Source organism: Ahaetulla prasina, chromosome 1 (genome assembly GCF_028640845.1).
Source record: "Ahaetulla prasina isolate Xishuangbanna chromosome 1, ASM2864084v1, whole genome shotgun sequence".
Lineage (NCBI taxonomy): Eukaryota > Metazoa > Chordata > Lepidosauria > Squamata > Colubridae > Ahaetulla > Ahaetulla prasina.
In genome coordinates, this window is record NC_080539.1 from 122884242 (window position 1) to 122903367 (window position 19126).

General features: G+C 35.3%; 1 protein-coding gene across 2 annotated transcripts in view; it reads left to right on the forward strand.

The window, feature by feature from the left end:
• The window catches only part of ASCC3 (activating signal cointegrator 1 complex subunit 3), a 237592-nt gene that overhangs the window by 140010 nt on the left and 78456 nt on the right, over positions 1-19126 (forward strand). For both annotated transcript variants that reach the window (XM_058174769.1, XM_058174761.1), the window contains exons 23-31: positions 1630-1728; positions 4011-4179; positions 8301-8521; positions 9124-9209; positions 9934-10100; positions 10201-10346; positions 10446-10566; positions 12003-12145; positions 18795-18932. In XM_058174769.1, the coding sequence (XP_058030752.1) occupies positions 1630-1728; positions 4011-4179; positions 8301-8521; positions 9124-9209; positions 9934-10100; positions 10201-10346; positions 10446-10566; positions 12003-12145; positions 18795-18932 (1290 nt within the window). The remainder of the gene's footprint in view (positions 1-1629; positions 1729-4010; positions 4180-8300; positions 8522-9123; positions 9210-9933; positions 10101-10200; positions 10347-10445; positions 10567-12002; positions 12146-18794; positions 18933-19126) is intronic.

The window sequence follows — 19126 nt, forward strand, 5'->3', positions numbered from 1 at the left end:
CCAGCCAGGGAGAGGCCATGCATGCTTTGCTTCCTGAGTTGACTCCTTGTCCTCCGTTGTTCACTTCTCCTAACTGGTCTGCACATATGTGCATCTGGAACAGTCCCCAGCTGTTCTTCCTCCTCACTCATCTCAGCCTCCAGTGCCGCTCCAGTGACTGGGAAATGTCGGACGGCCCTGGCTCTATCTCTGCGTCTGATACAGAGCATTCATAAGAGCCTTCCCCAGACTCCAGAACTGGCCCAAGTTCCTCCCTAACCTCCTCATCATCCGAGTCTGCCACCAGCTCTGCTGGCAGCTGGCGTGACACAGCAGGCACTGGTGTTTCTCCTTACGTCTTAAAAACCTTCAGATACGTTCTAAGTAAATAATAGAATATGTTTCTTAACTGTACTATAATTCAGCAGTTTTAGTAAGCTTGGAAGTACAATGGAAATTATGGTTCTAATACTGTTTGTCTTTAGCTATGCATATTAGTTTATTCAGGTTGACATGCCGAAGCCTGATCCCATATCCCTACTCCACTTATAACCTTTGTACAAGAAAAGAAAAGAAAAGATGTATCTCTCACCTTCTCCATCTTCAGATTTATTCTTTCATTTAAGTTTATAAATAGCAGTAGATTGTTGCCAGTTACCATATGCACTACCAAATCTGCACTACTATTAATCTTCTCATCGTTCCCATCACCAATCTCTTTCCACTTACGACTGTATGGCTGTAACTTTGTTGCTGGTAATCCTTATGATTTATATTGATATATTGACCATCATTTGTGTTGTAAATGTTGTACCTTGATGAACGTATCTTTTCTTTTATGTACACTGAGAGCATATGCACCAGTGTACATGTGTGTCCAATCACACTTGGCCAATAAAAAATTCTATTCTATTCTATTCTATATGTGCATTTTAAACAGTCTTGTGAAACAATCTGAACTTAAATTTCATAATGTGTGGTTTGAATTCCATGTAGTTCAGTTTTTCTAATAAGTGTATGAGAAAATGAACCTATTAATCCTCTTGTGGGTGAGGGCATGTAAAGTAGAAAGCAGACTCCTTGCTTCCTATATTTAAAAGGGCTCAAATGTACCTCATAGTGCTATGGTCGGTAAACTGTCATTTATCAAAACGATTTATTCACAGATTTAGTATAACATATTCCTCAGCATTGGGATATTTTATTATTGACATGGTTGATCGTTGATTGTTTTTGTCATTTTTAACTATCCTGTTTCCCGGAAAATAAGACATCCCCTGATAATAAGCCCAATCGGGCTTTTAAGCGCATGCGCTAAAATAAACCTCCCCCTGAAAATAGGCCCTCTCCGAAAATATTTAAACACAGAGCTGAAAATCAGGTAAGACGGTAAGAGGAGCCCTATCTTGCTCCATGCACCCCAAAATAATAAGACCTCCCCAAAAATAAGGCCAAGCACTTATTTTGGGGTTCAAAAAAATATAAGGCAGGGTCTTATTTTCAGGGAAACACGGTACCCTCACATAGGTCAGTCTCATCAGTTAGATGAATGAGGTGCCACATGAGCCTAGTGAAATAAATAAATAAATAAAATGAGAAATTTTTTAAGAGAGCACATATATAACATTGTTTATTTACTTTGCCTCATAGGTGCATGGAACAGGTGGAGAGCCCTGGTGGATTTGGGTAGAAGATCCCACCAATGATCACATTTATCATTCAGAATATTTTATTATTCAAAAAAAGCAGGTAAATCTATGCTGTATAACAGCATAGAACACCTATGTTATGAGCTGGTTTCCTAAGATTCTTGTATTTCATATTTTTTTTTATTTACAGTGCTTTGAAAAAATAGAAAAGAAACAACCCTATATGTACAAAATCACACTAAAATACTAATTAAGAATTTTTTAAAATATATATATATATATATATCTTATATATTTTATACTTATTAACAATTACTGGTTTACTAATTATTATACGAGTATAGCATGATGTACATATGTACACAATATTATTGTAAAATATCAAAAAACATCCATCATAGTAATATACATTGCTGCATCCTGGCAGGAATAGCAATACCTCAGAAGATAGACCCTATCTAATAAATTAAAATAAATTTAAAAAGTAAGGTTCCACATTTAGGCAAGAAAAACCAAATGCACAGGTGTAGCATAGGAGGTTCCTGGCTCAATATTAGTAATTGTGAGGGATCTTTGAGTCCTAGTGGATAATCATTTAAATATGAGCCAGCAGTGTGCTGTAGCTGCCAAAAAAGCCAATGCAATGCAGTCCTAGGCTGCATTAACAGAAGGATAGAATTAAGATCACGTGAAGTGTTAATACCATTTTATAATTCCTTGGTAAGACCACACTTGGAATACTGCATTTGGTCGCCACAATATAAAAAAGATGTTGAGACTCCAGGAAGAGTGCAAAGAACAACAAAGATGTTTAGGGGGCTGAAAACTAAAACATATAAAGAATGGTTGCTGGAATTGGGTATGTCTAATTTAATTAAAAGAAGGACTGGGGTGATATGATAGCAGTGTTCGAATATCTAAGGGATTGCCACAAAGAAGAGGGAGTCAACCTATTCTTCAAAGCACATGAAAGCAGGATAAGAAGCAATGGGTGGAGACTAATCAAGGAGAGAAGCAATCTAGAACTAAGGAACAATTAATCAGTGGAACAACTTGCCTCCAGAAATTGTGGGTGCTCCAACATTGGAAGTTTTTAAGAAGAGATTGGATAACCATTTGCCTGAAATAGTATAGGGCTTCCTGCCTGAGTAGGGTGTTGGACTAGAAGACCTCCAGGGTCCCTTCCAACTCTGTTATTCTGTTATCTTTTGATTAGTAAAAATATTGCTTTTCCAAAATAGATCACACTATTTCTTGACATACAGAACAACATCACATTTCCAACTTCTCAGTGCGATCCTTTTACCACCACTCCCATGTCGAGTACATCCCTACATCCTGTTAAGCACTCAGACTACATAGCTTTGGTATATAGCTCAACATTACTGCAACATATTTAAAATTTAAATTTTTTCCCATAAACCTGGTTATATCCATTGTTACACTATCCTGAAAAAATACCACATTATCACATAATCATATATGTGAGTAAACCCTTTAAAACTTTTACACCTCCAACATAGAAAAGTTGATGTCCATCCTTTCAGATATGGTCTTTGGGAAGTCCAGTGTACCTAAATACAATGCTTAATGAATCAGCTTAAATCTCAGATCTGTTGATTCCATTTTAACATTTTAAAGGACATGAATCCATTGTTGGGGCTTTATTGGAGATTCCAGTTCTTTTGTCCATGTTTGAATTATCCCAGAATTATCTACTATAAAAATTCTTGAGCCTCTGATAGAGATATATAATAGATTTTAATTTTGTCATGACTTAAAATATAATAGTAACTCAGGTCTTTGAAGCACCCAAAGCATCTAGCTCATGTTGATCCATTAGAACAAGCCCCCCCCCCAACCTCCATGGTGTGGCCCACTCAGCCATTTGGAAGCGCTCACACTCACAAGTGAAATTCCATTTGCACAAACGGAGGACACGTGCACCCGCTTCTTGTGCAAATGGAGCTGCTTGCACACGTGCCTGCCACTCACACAGAATCACTCTTTCTTCCACCCCCCACCAGGCTGTCAAACCAGAAAGATTAGGAGCTGCTGCATTAGAAAATGCCTAAGTTGAAGATACTGGCACTGTTATGAATTAGGAAGACCAAATTCAATTTGGTCAGTCTTTAAGAAAATCATAAATAACAGCTGATTCAAAGCCATGGCTCATCTTTCGCCCAAATTTTCCACCAATTTTTAAAATAGAAGTTTTTCACAGAGTTAAGTATTTGAGTCTCATTATCAAAATTGAGGCTCCTTTTTTTTCCTTATCTGTGTTTCATTTCGTTATTTGTGTACATTTATATAATCTATAAAATAGACGATCATATTAACCACTTGAGGAGAAAATAATTATTCGTTTTTTTCCAACCTTAGGTCATTGCAAAGGAAACTCAACTTTTAGTATTTACAATCCCAATTTTTGAACCGTTGCCCTCTCAATACTATATCCGAGCTGTCTCTGACCGATGGCTAGGAGCTGAGGCAGTGTGCATTATTAATTTTCAGCATCTGATTCTGCCAGAGAGACATCCACCTCATACAGGTAACGTTGTATTGAGAACTGCATTCATGCATAATTATATATAATTTATTTATTGAATTGTTTACCAGTATTAAATATTGGAGTGTTGGGGTTTTTTTTCCTTCTACTTGTTGTAGTTTAGATTTTAACTGATTCTCCACAGCAGTGAGATCTATCATGGATGAATGCATGTATGTACTAATTTATACATAACTTATAAATCTGACCAATTGCCCAAGCTGACTAACTCAATGTGATTTTTTTTTTTAAAAAAAAGGGGGGGGAGGCAGAATCTCTTAAGCCTATTGTATTGGCTCATATCTCATAGCATTTTTCTGAAGTAACCTACATGATCATTGATTTGTTGCACAAAACGGAAAAGAGTGAGGCTGTTATTTTTTAATAGCTATATTTTCTTTGTTTGCTTAAGGAAGCCTTAAAGTAAGAATTTACGTTGTATCATTTTTCTACAGTCCCTGGTTTACATAGAAACAGGTGGCGCACAGCCTTTTTGCATAAAAAACAGTGGCACGTGAACTTGTTCACCAAAGACCTTTTTACCAGTATGCCTATTATTGTGGTGACCTCTATTATCATTAAGCCTAGATCATTTGCAATTCAGCTGAGAGAATGCTTTCAGAAATATTCATCTCATGTGATATATATGGGGCTTTTTTTAAGCATGTATAAATTCATATGTGTGTCTGCTGTGTTTAGCATTGTTGCTCTGTATCTAATCTGTCTGGCTAAACATGTGTACCTATTTATCTAATTGACTGATCAATGAGTACTATTCAAAAGAAGCAAAAAGATATTTACACATCAGCAAATAGGAGACTTTGAGGATTTATGGTAATTGACTGCCATTCCCATCTGGTTCCTCTGAAACAATGAAGTGTAGAGAGGTCCTGCTAGACAAAGATAAAGAAAAAGGCCTTTCACACACACCACTGACAGATCACAAGAAATCACAGCATTAGCAGGGGATGATGAAAGAGTTCTAAAGTATCTATGAAAAGTATGTTAAGACTATCAAGGCTTGAAACCTCCACAAATTTTATGGCTCTCCAACCATACCTTACTGCAAAGCATCCTGAAAGGGGTACTGAAATCTTGAGCCAAACTAAACTTCAAAGACGGCATCTGTGTAACAGAATTGTCACAGTTCTCTGCTAATTTAATAAGAGTCGGGTTCTATACATGCTCCAACCTCTGTATACCAAACTTCTCAAGTGTTCGAGGAAGAGACCTCTCCAAACGTAATACTGGAAAAATACTTTTTTTTAAAAAAAATTGTAGTTACTATTAGAAACTTAATAAAAAGATGTAGGCGCAGATGGTTGTAGTTGAATCTGTGTGGTTTTATATGATAATGTGTCGTGTCTCTTGTTGCATAATGTTAATTAGCTGCCTTTACTCAAATTTGCCCTTTGAATTTCCCCCTTTGGCAGAAATATCACACTGATATTTCTGAATATCACGCTGGAATATCACACTGACTATCACACTGTTACTAGCAGTTCTATTACTACTATTGTATTTTAATACCATCTTTCCAAAATTTTAAATATAATTTCTTAACACTTTAATTTGGCCCTGCCTGAAAGCTGACAATCAGTTGGAGCTATGCGTGCGATATGTTGTTGGTTCACAAGGGCAACTACATTCAACCCTGACTGAAAGTTTCTTTAAAGGCCAGGCATATAATAATCCAGTCTAAGTGCATGGTACAATTTACCACAGCAACATTGCTTTCTTTAAGCTGACAAATTGGCAAATTAATGAATGTACTATATTTTTTGCCGTCAGTGTCTCCTAGGGTTTTTAGAGATAGCACCAAATGCTGAAGAACGCCAATCTGCATAATTGACCCTTTATGGAATATATAGTTTATTATCCATTTCCAGTCTTTAGCTAGGATGAAATATATATTTTTTACCCATAAAAGCCCTGATCAGGCACTGTCCTCACATATAAATCCGAACAAAGAAGGATGGTGAGTTCTTTACCTCTCTTAAAAGTCCTGATAAGGTTACTGAAGAGTTGTTCTGCATAAATCTTGTGCATACTTCAAAAACGCTTACCCTACATTCCCATGTATTCCAAAGTACTTCTTCCTGCTCATTTCCAAAGCATGTTCCTTTTTCTGGAGTTTGGGTTGGATTTTTGTCCCTTTCATAAAAAGAAGTAGATCTTCCATTCAGAGACGAGGCATACCAGCTGTTTATTTTTATGATAAGTATATTTTGCATTTTGTTGTGTGTTCTGATAAATGTGATTAAATGTGACTTAATAAGATTAAATGAAAGAGATAGTAAAGTATGTCCTTGTGCCATTTTTGATTAAAGTAAACTACTTACAATTTTACAGTTTTTATAAATATATGCATCATATCTAAGAGGCTGAATCAGTTTATAAATTAAATTGATCCTGCTTTTCAAGTGTGAATCCGTATTGGAATAATAACTCAGGAATTTTTTTTAAAAAAAAATCTACAACAATTTTTCCATTTTATGTTCTATTCAATTAAACGTGTCTTCAGTATTAGCAGAATATTATAAAGCCATCACAAAGGCAAAATAAAATCAAATAAACAGATTAATAGCTACTAAATAAAATGTCTAAGAAAAATAAGGTATTTTATTTATATAATTTTTAATTCCAGAACTTCCTGGATTATTCTGTCTTCAAATACCTCAAAAATATACATATATCCTCTTCTCTTGTCTCCATGCAGTAGAAACAACTAAAAAGAAGAAAACTTGATAGTAATAGCACTTAGACTTATATACCACTTCATAGTGCTTTACAGCCCCTTCTAAGCGGTTTACAGAGTCAGCATATTATCCCCAACAATCTGGGTCCACATGTTGATGATGTACTTGGGAAGAAAGAATAACCTAGAGCAATGATGGCGAACCTTTTTGACACCAAGTGCCCAAACTGCGCGGGCGCATGCCCAAACAGAAAGATGTGCATGCGCAAGTGAACATGCACACATGCATGCACAAACATGCATGTGCGCACGCAGAGCAGAGACCTGAAGACCAGCTGGCCGGCGGGAGGCGATGCATCCCAACACCAGCAGTGTGGTAAGAGGTACGATCTGTTTCTTTCATGAGCTTCTTGTTGTCATTTGCAGGGATGCAGAAGCTCACGAAAGAAACGCCAGAGAGAGCTGAGCTGAGGCGACAGTGTGTGTGCCAGCAGAGAGGGCTCTGTGTGCCACCTCTGGCATTCATGCCATAGGTTTGCCATCACGGACCTAGGGAAACAAGAGGAAAAAACTGTATGTCTTGAATGTGTTCTCACACACATACACACACACTTTTTTTTAAAGAAGTGTGAGAACCAGGGAATGTCTTGTTTGAGACATTTACTTCGATTACACTTCTGTCCCAACTACAATTTTCTTTGATTTGACTGTTATCTTAATAGTGGCTCTTCCTTTTGTTCATCAAGGTTATTCTTTCTGCCCATTACAGATGGGAGTAAGCAGTGAAGTGGAGGAGTACTGGTAAGGAAAGAGAAACATGGAGAGGTGAAGTTACAGTAAAAGATAATTGAAGGAAAGAAAAGAGAGAGAAACATTCTATATAGGCATTACCCAAAGTATTATATTTACAGCATAAGCTGCCCTTCCCAAGCAATGGCTAATCTGCAAGAGTATCTCAGGTTTGGAGATTTGGAGAAGTCTCACTTCCCCTTTTTTCATTTTCAAGTCAGTATTGACTCCTGTCAACTTCCTGGACAATCCCCTACAGCAGAGGTCTTCAAACTTGGCAGCTATGCTGGCTAGAGAATTCTGGGAGTTGAAGTCCACAAATCTTAAAGCTGCCAAGTTTGGGGACCCCTGTCCTACAGTGTTCTTAGCAAGATTGTGAAAGTGTTTTGCCATTGCCTGCTTCCTAAGATTGAGAGTCCCAAGGTTACTCGGCTGTCTTTGTGCCTAAGGCAGGATTAGAATTCACAGTCTCCCAGTTTCTAATTTGATGCCTTAACCACACCACCAAACTGGCTTTCAAGAATGAATTAAGTTAGAAAATTGTATGTTCACATCCATCTATATGAATCCTTGGATGATGTTTACTGGGATTTTCATAAATGTTTTGTTTAATTAATATTTATTATTCAATTTTTAGAGTTACTGGACCTCCAGCCTTTACCCATCACAGCTTTAGGACATCCCAAATATGAAGCTCTCTACAAATTTACTCATTTCAACCCAGTTCAGACTCAGATATTCTATACATTATATCACACTGATAGTAATGTACTACTTGGAGCTCCCACTGGTTCTGGAAAGACAGTTGCAGCAGAATTAGCCATCTTCAGAATTTTCAATAACTATCCCGCTACAAAGGTTTGCAATATTTTTTTTTCTCTGAGAAATGTTTGTTTTCTGGAATCTGGTTTTCATAAAGACTAAATGTATCTGATAAACGGACTCTAATATTACATGAGGCTTACTTTTTATCTGAGATTGTGTGTTTAATGAAAAATTCCAAAGTGAAAAAACCCTGCTTAAAATGAATGATGGGGGAATGCTTTCTATTTAAAAAAATAATATGACTGATAGAATTTGTCACTGTTTTATAATATTTCTATATTACATAATATCAAACTGTTTTCTGGATAGTTCACAGGTAAGTATGAACATGAAACAGAAAGACAGGCATGACAACCAAACAGTTAAAATGCGTTAAGGAAAAAAATACTGAGAAAAAAATACAAATATATTAAAACTAGGCATTCTAGAAAATAAAAGGTTTACCTGGTATCAGAAAAGCAGTTTTTATACTTTAATTTCACTTGGATTTAATTGCTTTGAAGAATGAAACATAATTTTCAACATTATCAGTGAAGCTTTAAATATTGTACAGGCCCTGAAATCTAAATAAATAATTACTATATATTATAGTGATTTTATATACTTCAATCTGCTTCTCTTGACTTGTTTTATAGGCAGTATATATTGCACCCCTTAAGGCATTGGTGCGGGAAAGAATTGAAGACTGGAAAATTAGGATTGAAGAAAAGCTTGGTAAAAAGTAAGTTTTAAAAAAGAATTTAAGTAACCGATAGAAATGGAAATATTTCTTTCCTTGATACCTGCTTGCTGCAGTCTTGAGAACTTTCAGCTAATACATAAATATTGATGTTTGTAGAATTGGTATATTTATGAATATTCTTTACCATAATACCACATACAGTCCATGAAATGTGAAAACTCTTTTCTTAAGCATATATTTATGTACCGATAAGAAGCTCTGGAACTTTTTTAATATTTCTTTTTTAATATATGTATGTATATGAGTCCAGCTTATTAAAAGCCCCCTGTATTACTGATTTAGCCTCAGTTTAAAATCTGTACATGAAACAGTTCAAAATATTTCTAGACATTTTGCAGTTTGCAGTCGCTTTGAAAAAATATTTCTATGCATCATGACTTGAATAAAAAATTAGACAAACCTTTCTCTCCTGGACCATGGATTTTCTTTAACCTCTGTGTTGCCATCTTTCCCTCCTAATTACTGCCTAGGACTTGCCTGTGAAAGGAATTACATTAATTAGGATGGCAACACAGTCCTTTTTTTGGCTGTGTGTGTGTGTGTGTGTGGAATATGTATAAGAAGTAAACACAATATTAGGAATGTTGTTGTGGTGTCATCCTTATAACACGTCCCTGTTAACATTCAAGACTAAATCACCACTTAAAAGTGATAAAAGTATGTGTTCTAATACTCCACGATGACCACATGACTCCTTTTACAGGGTTGTAGAGTTGACAGGGGACGTAACTCCCGACATGAGATCCATTGCCCAAGCTGATCTTATCGTTACTACGCCAGAGAAATGGGATGGAGTCAGCCGAAGCTGGCAGAATAGAAGTTATGTCCAAAAGGTTTCTGTCCTCATCATAGATGAGATTCATCTGCTAGGTAGGAATTGCTTTAATCTTTATCCTTGTTGGAACTGAAATCTGTTGGCCGCACTTTTCTATATCTATATATCTATATCTTCCCTTTTATGTTTTCCTAGGGGATGAGAGAGGGCCTGTCCTAGAGGTTATTGTGTCTCGGACTAATTTCATCTCGTCTCACACAGAGAAGCCTGTCAGAGTAGTTGGTCTGTCAACAGCATTAGCCAATGCCAAGGATCTAGCTGATTGGCTAAATATTAATCAAGTATGTAAATGATGCTTACAGTTGAGGTTCTGAGCATTATCTTTAAAATATTTACAGTCTTAAGCATGGGGGGGAAAATAACCTTATTTATCTCTTTAGATGGGGCTATTCAACTTTAGGCCATCTGTGCGTCCAGTTCCATTGGAAGTTCACATACAAGGTTTCCCAGGCCAGCATTACTGTCCTCGCATGGCTAGCATGAACAAACCAGCCTTTCAGGGTATGCTACCTTAGCTATTACTTTCGTCTCTTACTATGGGCAGACCCATTTATAATGCATGTTTCTTGTCTTTTATTTGTATCTTTAAAGAATGTCTTTTTAACAACATGGCTTATGTGTGGGCCCTATACATTTAGAGAGCTAACAGCACAGAGTGCAACTGAAATATATTTCAGACAGAATAATTACTGTTACCATTTGACACCATGAAAATATTTTCCTATTAGTGTGTTGAGATTTACAACATGTAAATCATTCTTAGTATTAATTCACTAGGAGATCTGCTCCTAATGGAATCTTTAAAAAAAATGTAAACAGAAATTGGACATCAAGTTAAGCTTGCATAATTCTAATTTCACAGCATAGCCATAAACCTCAGAAATGTAAGTATATTCAGAGATGTCTCTGTTTTCAACTTTTTATTCTTATACTGGAAAGGATAAATTTAAGAACCACCTTCATATTTTATTAAAGCATGTACTGTGTAGGTTTCATAAGGAATATTTATTATATCAATTAAAAAGAAGTCCCCAAATAAATTTTGGATTGTGAACTGCTGTTGATTGTAAAGAGACAGTTGTGAGGTGGCTTTTTAGCTGATCTAATTAGCCTTATGACAGAAGCGAAGTATTGATTGGAGACTAGAGACCAATCTTGGCAGTTCAGATTATTTACACCTCAAAGAAGAACATTGTAGAAAAACACTAATGAACTATAAATCTGTCCAGAGCTGTTCAGCCACACCTGTTCCTGAAACAACAAAGATGCATTATCTGTCAAGCTTTCTATCAGGAAACAGATGTATTGATTTCTATATGAAGAAGAGGCAATGTCAACATTGTCATTTGTTATATGTATACACGTGCACATGCCTATGCTCCTACCGGTATATTGTCATTTGTATTAAAGTTAGATTGTCAAGTATCATCCAAGAAGAAATAGTTATTTTTACATTTAGTAATTTTTTTTTATTTTAAATACTCTGTGTGTGTGTGTGTATGACTATACCTGAAGGAATGCTGTTAATACTTCTATATTCTGATCAAATTACTGTAGCAGTATAATTTAGGGAATATTTTTGTTTCCATGTTTGATGGAATATAGGTATGCATATGTTAACAGCTGCCATTATAAACTTCATTTCTCAACCCATAAAATTGCGCTAAAAGCTGGATCTTTTCATTTTGTGCATTTTTAAAAATGCCATTTTGACTTCTTTCCTCTTTTGCTGTATTAACTGTTAAACCCCCATTCTCCCTCGATTCCAAGAAAGTTGACTTTGCTATAAATTTAGATTTTTGAAATAATTTAAAAGAAAAATATAATTAATTTATAATTCATAACAATCATTGACACTCCGAGAAGAAGCTGCTGAAGGAAATACTAGAATGAGAAATTGCATTCCATTATATGATTTTTCTTTTGTGTTTTAACAGCCATTAGAAGTCATTCTCCAGCCAAGCCAGTTCTAATCTTTGTATCATCCAGACGACAAACTAGACTTACAGCTTTGGAGCTCATTGCATTTTTGGCAACTGAAGATGATCCAAAACAATGGCTGAATATGGATGAAAGAGAGGTAAATTTGGTATTACTTGAATTACGTGAATTATATTTGAAAATTATATTAAAAAATTAGAATTTGGTGACTTTGATTGTATTTTTGTTTTGCTTTTCTATACCACTTTTATGACATAAAGTTGGCACACGCAATACTTTTGATGCATTAGTTGAGAATGGGCTTCAGGGTTTCATGTTCCTTTAATCATTCCTTGACCTCTACTTTCAAAACACAAGTTCCCATAACTTCAAGTTCCATCATTACCAAAGGACAGTTTATTTCTATAAAAGGAGTTGTAACCAGAGTTAAGAGAACACTATTTGCTTTTCAAGAGCAAAAAGCTGGAAAGATGTGTGCTGTCTTGATTCCTTAGGCATTATCCCATAGTATTGCATATATGCATGCTTGCAATAAGCTGTCACTTATGTGGTTCACATTGTCAGATATATCACATTTTCTATCTGTGTTTTTAAAACTATGAACCATTATCTTTGGTATTTTCAAGATCTCACGATAAGTAGGCTTTAGCAAGCAGCTGAAACCCAAGCTTAAACTGACTTGGGATATTTATGTATGATTTTCACTATGGCATAATCAGATAGAGTATAATTTTTCAATGCTGTCATGTATTTTCCCTCTTTTTATAGATTATTTAGGGTTTTTCCATGAGGTTCTTTAATCAACAAGCATCACACAACCAAAAAACCCCAAGAATAGGTGACATACATGTACCATTTTATTTCACATGTCCTCAAATGTCTTCCCAATCCACTACATTGTTCTTAGTCATTGAAGGTTAGGAACACTTCTGAAGTTTCATGTAAGGTTAAGAACACTTCTGAACAGAAGGTCCTGAACAGGGCATAGGAACATTTGACCCCACAAAGAACAGAATTCACAAATAAGTAATCATTCTTCTCTCTATAACATATATACATATATGTTATATACCCACACTTATATATTTCTCTGGTATATACAGAGCAAGGGTGAAATGCTCCCGGTTCGGACCAGATCAGCCAATCCAGTAGCGATGGTGGCGGGTGGTTCGGAGAACCAGTATCAAAAATCCCTGTCATCCCCCCCCCCCCCCGCGCCCATGCCCAGCTGAGCCATGCAATCGTCAGAGCCTTTTTCTTTGACTTTTAAAAGCAATTTTACAACCTATTCAGATGAATAGGTTGTTAAAAAAATGCTTTTAAAAGGTAAAAAAAGGCTCTGACAATCACAGCTGAGCCGCACGATCATCAGAGGCTTTTTTTTTAACTTTTAAAAGCATTTTTTCAACAACCACTTCAGCTGAAAAAGTTGTAAAAAATGCTTTTAAAAGGCTCTGACAATCCCAGCTTAGTTGCCTGATCATCAGAGGCTTTTTTTTTTTACTTTTAAAAGCATTACCCAAAGAAAAGCTTTTTGTGCAGCTTTTTATTAAGCAAACAGTAATAGAGATCAGTGCAGTGGTGGGTTGCTACTGGTTTGCTCCAGTTCAGGCGAGCTGGTAGCAGCAGTGGGAGCCCGGACGTCAGCCGTCTGCATGCATGCGCACGCAGGAGCGAACTGGTAGTAAAGGTAAGTGAAACCCACCCCTGGATCAGTGGCCTCTTTTTATTTTTGCCAGCTATGCCACCGCTGTGTATGTTATAGCAGTTTGTTTCAGACAGGACATCAATTTCAGATGTCTTTTTACAGATTTCTGAGGAAAGTATTTTAAGAGGGAGGACTAGGCTTTGGCTTCCACTAAATATAGCCATCGTTTCTTAACTATATATTTTTCTTTTGTGGTGTAAGATTTTTTTTCTACAAGCAAAGGTTGGGGGTGCTATCTCCTGTTTGAAAAATAAATGTGAAAGCTGTCCTGCATAAAATGCATACTCAGCATAGACTAGAGTAAAGAAGTTGTCTTGCTCAACTGAGTTTTGAGATCCCTTGAAAGCAATTTATAAATACATTTTCATTATTCTATTTTTACCACAAGAAAGGGAAAGAGGCACATGGCTGGACATTTTGTTTGTTGTGCCAAAACAACTCTAATATTGAACATATTGGCTTCAGGGAACAGAGGCTTGAAGGGCTATTGCTATTCCATCTGAAGCAGTAAAAATGTCACAGAGTAGTCCTGGATAAAATAAAACAAAATAAATGTAGATTGGGCATATTAATTAGCACAAGGGAGAAAAATTACAGGTTTAGTCTGATGGTTGCAATAATGATTGCAATATTTTCTAAATTAAAGAATTTGCTTCATAAAAATTCTACTGTCTATGGGCGTATATAAAAGTTGAATATATAAAATTTGTATCTATTTGTCTGAGATTGCTGTGCTGTGCTGTAGTTTGGAATTTCCACTGCTTTTAGTTATATAGAGGAAGAAAATTTACTAATCATAAAAAAAATTACAACATATTTTAACATTGTAAAGATGTGAAGGATTTTAAGACAGCTGTTCAGTTAAATAGTCGCAATATTTTGAACCTGTAATGTTTGGTATTACTTAAAACACTTCATCCAAATCCAGAAATATAATTAAAAAGCCAACTGCACCTATTGAAGAAATTGATGAATATCTGTGTGATTTCTGAACAGGAAGCTACATGTAGAACTGAGACTGTTGCAGTGGGTGCAGATATGTTTTCTTTATTAAAAATAAGGAAACAAAATATGTACACCTGTAATTTTGCTGTATTTTGAACTGAATTATTGTCAGGCATGTGGTTCTATTTTTGCTACTTATACCAGTAACTAATATCAGTGTGATTTTCACAATTGCATAATTAGATTATGTGTTATTTTGGGGTATTATGTGTTTCACCTTTTCACATAATACATGTGGCTTTTTCATGAACTTGTTTAAGCAGCAAGAATCACGCACACACGCACACATACACATATACATATATACAAAACAAGAACAGCAATAAAACTCCAGCTTGATGTCCTTCACACCAGGTCAGCACAGCCCACAACAAAGAATGATGGAAGTTGTGAGCTGGAGGTCATACACTGCCCACCTGTTTGTAAAGTGTTAACATTGAGTTAGAATGTGTTAATGTTATTTCTTAAATTATATTTCTTTATTGCTGGTATATTTATCTCCTTTTTACCCTAGGATGAAGAGTAAGTTGCATAAGTTGTTGTTGATCTTCCCTGGATAGTTTGTATTTCTGGGAAACAGACTAGATGGAAAAGATATAACTGCCTGAAAATTAGTGTGTAATTTAGATTCAGTTCTAATGCTACACCCAGTATTAAGTCACAACACTTAGAGCAATGCATATCAGCATTTTTGTCCATAAATAATGTGAAAGAAGGATGTGGAGAATCTGTCTTTGCATTTTCAGCACCACTTTCTTTTGCAGTATTGAATGATGTCAGGTTTTTTATTAAAAAAAAAAAGTACTTTAGCACAGGGGCATTTTAATATTGCACAACATCTGTGCCAGATGTTAAATGTGTGATTATATTTTGTTTTAAGACTTCATCACTTTCCTGATTCTTTGTACAACCCATCTTTCTTTACTGACCATTTTCAGACCATCGATAAGCATTATGCAGTGGCATATGGTCTGAGTCTGAGGTGCTTTGAAAAGGCTACAGAGTACTAATAATGAGGATTCCCCGAAAAATGGAAAAACCAGGACAGCAGATAATGCCTTGAGAAAGTATGGTGTTTTAGCATCTTGAAACAATATATCACACTCAAAGGGACAGAATTGGACTACACAATCTGTTAGCTCATTCTTGTCCAATCTGGTCTCCTCCTTTCTTTTGGAGCCAGCAGTGTTGTCATCGGCTTGCTGAATTATACCCTGACTGGAATGAATTTCAGACACAGGGTAATGTATCTACTTAAATGGAATTCTGCCTTTTTTTTTTTAACAAAAGCTTTTTAGGTATATTTTTAAAAATATATTCATGTTATATCATTCCTAATTTTACATGTGTGTAATAAATAAAAGGGGAAAAAATCTACTTCCAAACTTGGCAACAATTCCCATAACCTTGTCATAAAGTTTATTTATTTCTTGACTTCCTTTTTGCTATTTTAAAATTATGTAAAAGCATATTACTGTATGCTTTGAAAGGAATCTTGGGCTCAGATTCTAGAGATCACAATAAGATGAATGTGCTTATAATTAAGTCAAGTAACATCAACAGGTTTTTTTTTCTTTTTAGTATCAACAATTGATTTATTAGGAAAGATCTATTTTTTATTTGTGGCATTAATATTACAATCAGCTCTTTTCAATGGACTTAAAAGAAATTTTATTTGTCATGTGAAAATGTAAGTTTTCTTTGAACTTAGAATAAATTTGGATGTGTTTCAGGCAAATTACCCTTGACCGTAAAAATGATTCATTCTTTCAAAAGAAAACTGCTATGTGTGCATATGGATTTGTAGAGGATAGTATCTTGAGTAAAATAAAAAATGCTTTTATTACTTACTCTTTTACATAGTTTTACACAGTTAGAAGTCTTCTGAGTTCACTGAAATTTAGAATCATAATGAAAAATCTATTTTGTACTTCGAAGAATAGTTGCTGAAAAAATGCTACCATAAACAGCGGTAGTCCCTTCTAGATTAATTAACTTATTCTTGTGCACCAGTAACTTTAACACTTTTGCCTCAATTTGTTAAGATAAATAATATCTATTCAAAAAAATAATAATCACACAGGAATTTTTCACAAAATGTTTTCAGAATTCTACAGTCATAGTATGTGCTCATAGGTGAGCAAGATAGTATTGTAATTTTTGCTGTGTTGCTCTACTGATTTCTGTGAAAACATAAGAGAACATGTTAGAAATAAGTAAAATCACCCGTTATTAACATGACAAAATGGCAGGATATATGGCAGAACTCCTGATAAAGCTCCTTTGGTTTTATTGTGATAAATACATGGCATTGCAAATATAATCAACAATACCTCAGGTCACAACTCTAGTATAAGACAGTGGGCAGATTGGATCTTGAATGCCATCCCCGGCCTAGCAACTCTTAAATGCATCCCCTCTGAATAAACATCCAGTGGTGTAAATCAGAGCCTGTGGGGTGGGAATGTTTATGATGAAGCTTTGCTTAACAAAATGTACAGTTAATATTACAAAATCTGTGATCCAGTATGAATAGGAAACAAGGTGATGTGAAACTCTCACCTTATGGTCCGTACTTACAGGAGTAAGTGAGCAAACACGGTGTCTGTATTTGAATTATTTAGTATTATTTGTTCTAAGGAGAAACCAGGTGCTTCAGTCACAGAACAGAAACTAGAGGAATCTTACCTTCTGTTTTTGTTCTTGAACATTTGCTTCTGACTCAGAGTATTATTTGAAAAATAGGATTATGTAGTAAATTCCCTGTCTAATTCACTGTACTTCTCAGATCATTTGGATTACAGCAGCATCTTTTTTTTTCCTGTGAGAGGACTCATCTAGAGTTTTCTTAATACCATGTAAATGTATTAGTAGCAAGACTACAACAGATAGTGTTCACATTGCAATCATTATCAAAATGCAACATTTGCATTTTATTGCTGTCGGTTTTTCTTTTTCAAATTAGTCTAAATGTAAATAGATTATAAAACTGATCCTTGGAGTTTCTTGTATTCATGAAATTATTTTTCTTCATTAGCCAATGGGGGTGGGATGGGAACAGTTCCTTCATGATTGATAGATGTACAGTAATATTGACGCTGTAAACAAATTTATCTGCTACTATGCTGCAATAAGGTAAATTGTTCCATTTAACATTTTAAAGAAAACAATAATGCTTTCCTGTCTAAAGGTTTCTGATATTGTCCGTGTATTTTTATGTGTTGTTCTGTGTAAAAGCTTAAGAAAAATTCTTACACACTTCATGAGACAGTGTTTCTGAGATTTTCCAACTTTTCAGAAGCAGTTGAGTGGGTGTGTGGAAGATAGCTTTCAAAAAGGAATTCTAAAGTTTTATTTATATTTGTCATATGTTTATGCCTTTGCAGCTTGGCCTATAATTATTTATTATCTGAAAAATGTTTTGATTTAAATTGGATGTTATTTTGTGTGACTGGCTTGATCTGTAACACTTATTTTGTGCCAAACCCTATTACTTTAGTGGTTTGTTAATCCTAAATAAACCTGTTTGTGAAGAGTCTGACTATTTCTGTTCTGCCATGCTTATCTCCACTTATCCCTTATTTGGAACTAAGTTAGACCAGCATCACATTTGCTATTCCTATAGCTTGTCCTTATTCTGCTTCAGTTTCTTCTGTTCCCAGTAATGCCAGTCCTCTGATTTTTCTACAAGAGACTGAGCAACAAAACCTAACAAATTATACCCACATTCAGGTAGTAGTTGAAGAAGAGGAAAACACAACTTTTAACACCAAGTGTTATTGACAAATATAAGCCTGTCCCACTTATGGGCTGAGGATGATATGAAGATATCACTATAGGTGCACCATAGAAAATAAAAGTTGCCATGACAGATTTATGCCAAGGTTAAGTTTAAGGGGCAAAAAGGCTTTTAAATAATTTAGCAGCAGAACTGTTTTTTCCTTTATTTTTAAAGTATTGTGAGTAATACTTCGTTTTGAAAACCCTTTTTAATTAACATTCCAGCTATTGATGAAAATGTTCTGAAAGATTCTCAAGTAAATCTGTCTTATACTATTAAACTTATGTATTACAGATGAATGTCATCATTTCAACAGTACGAGAGTCTAATCTTAAACTGACCCTGGCTTTTGGAATAGGCATCCACCATGCTGGTCTTCACGAACGGGACAGAAAAACTGTGGAAGAGCTATTTGTGAATTGTAAAATCCAAGTATGTTTACTATGTGCATAATAGCATACAGGTAGTCCTAGCTTACTGACCATTTGTACAGCAACCATTCAAAGTTGTAATGGCGTTGAACAAGTGATACATATGACTGGTCCTCAAAATTCCATTTTTCTCACTACCCCTGCAATCACAAGATCACAAGTCCAGTACTTGGCAACCTGCTCATACTTAAGACA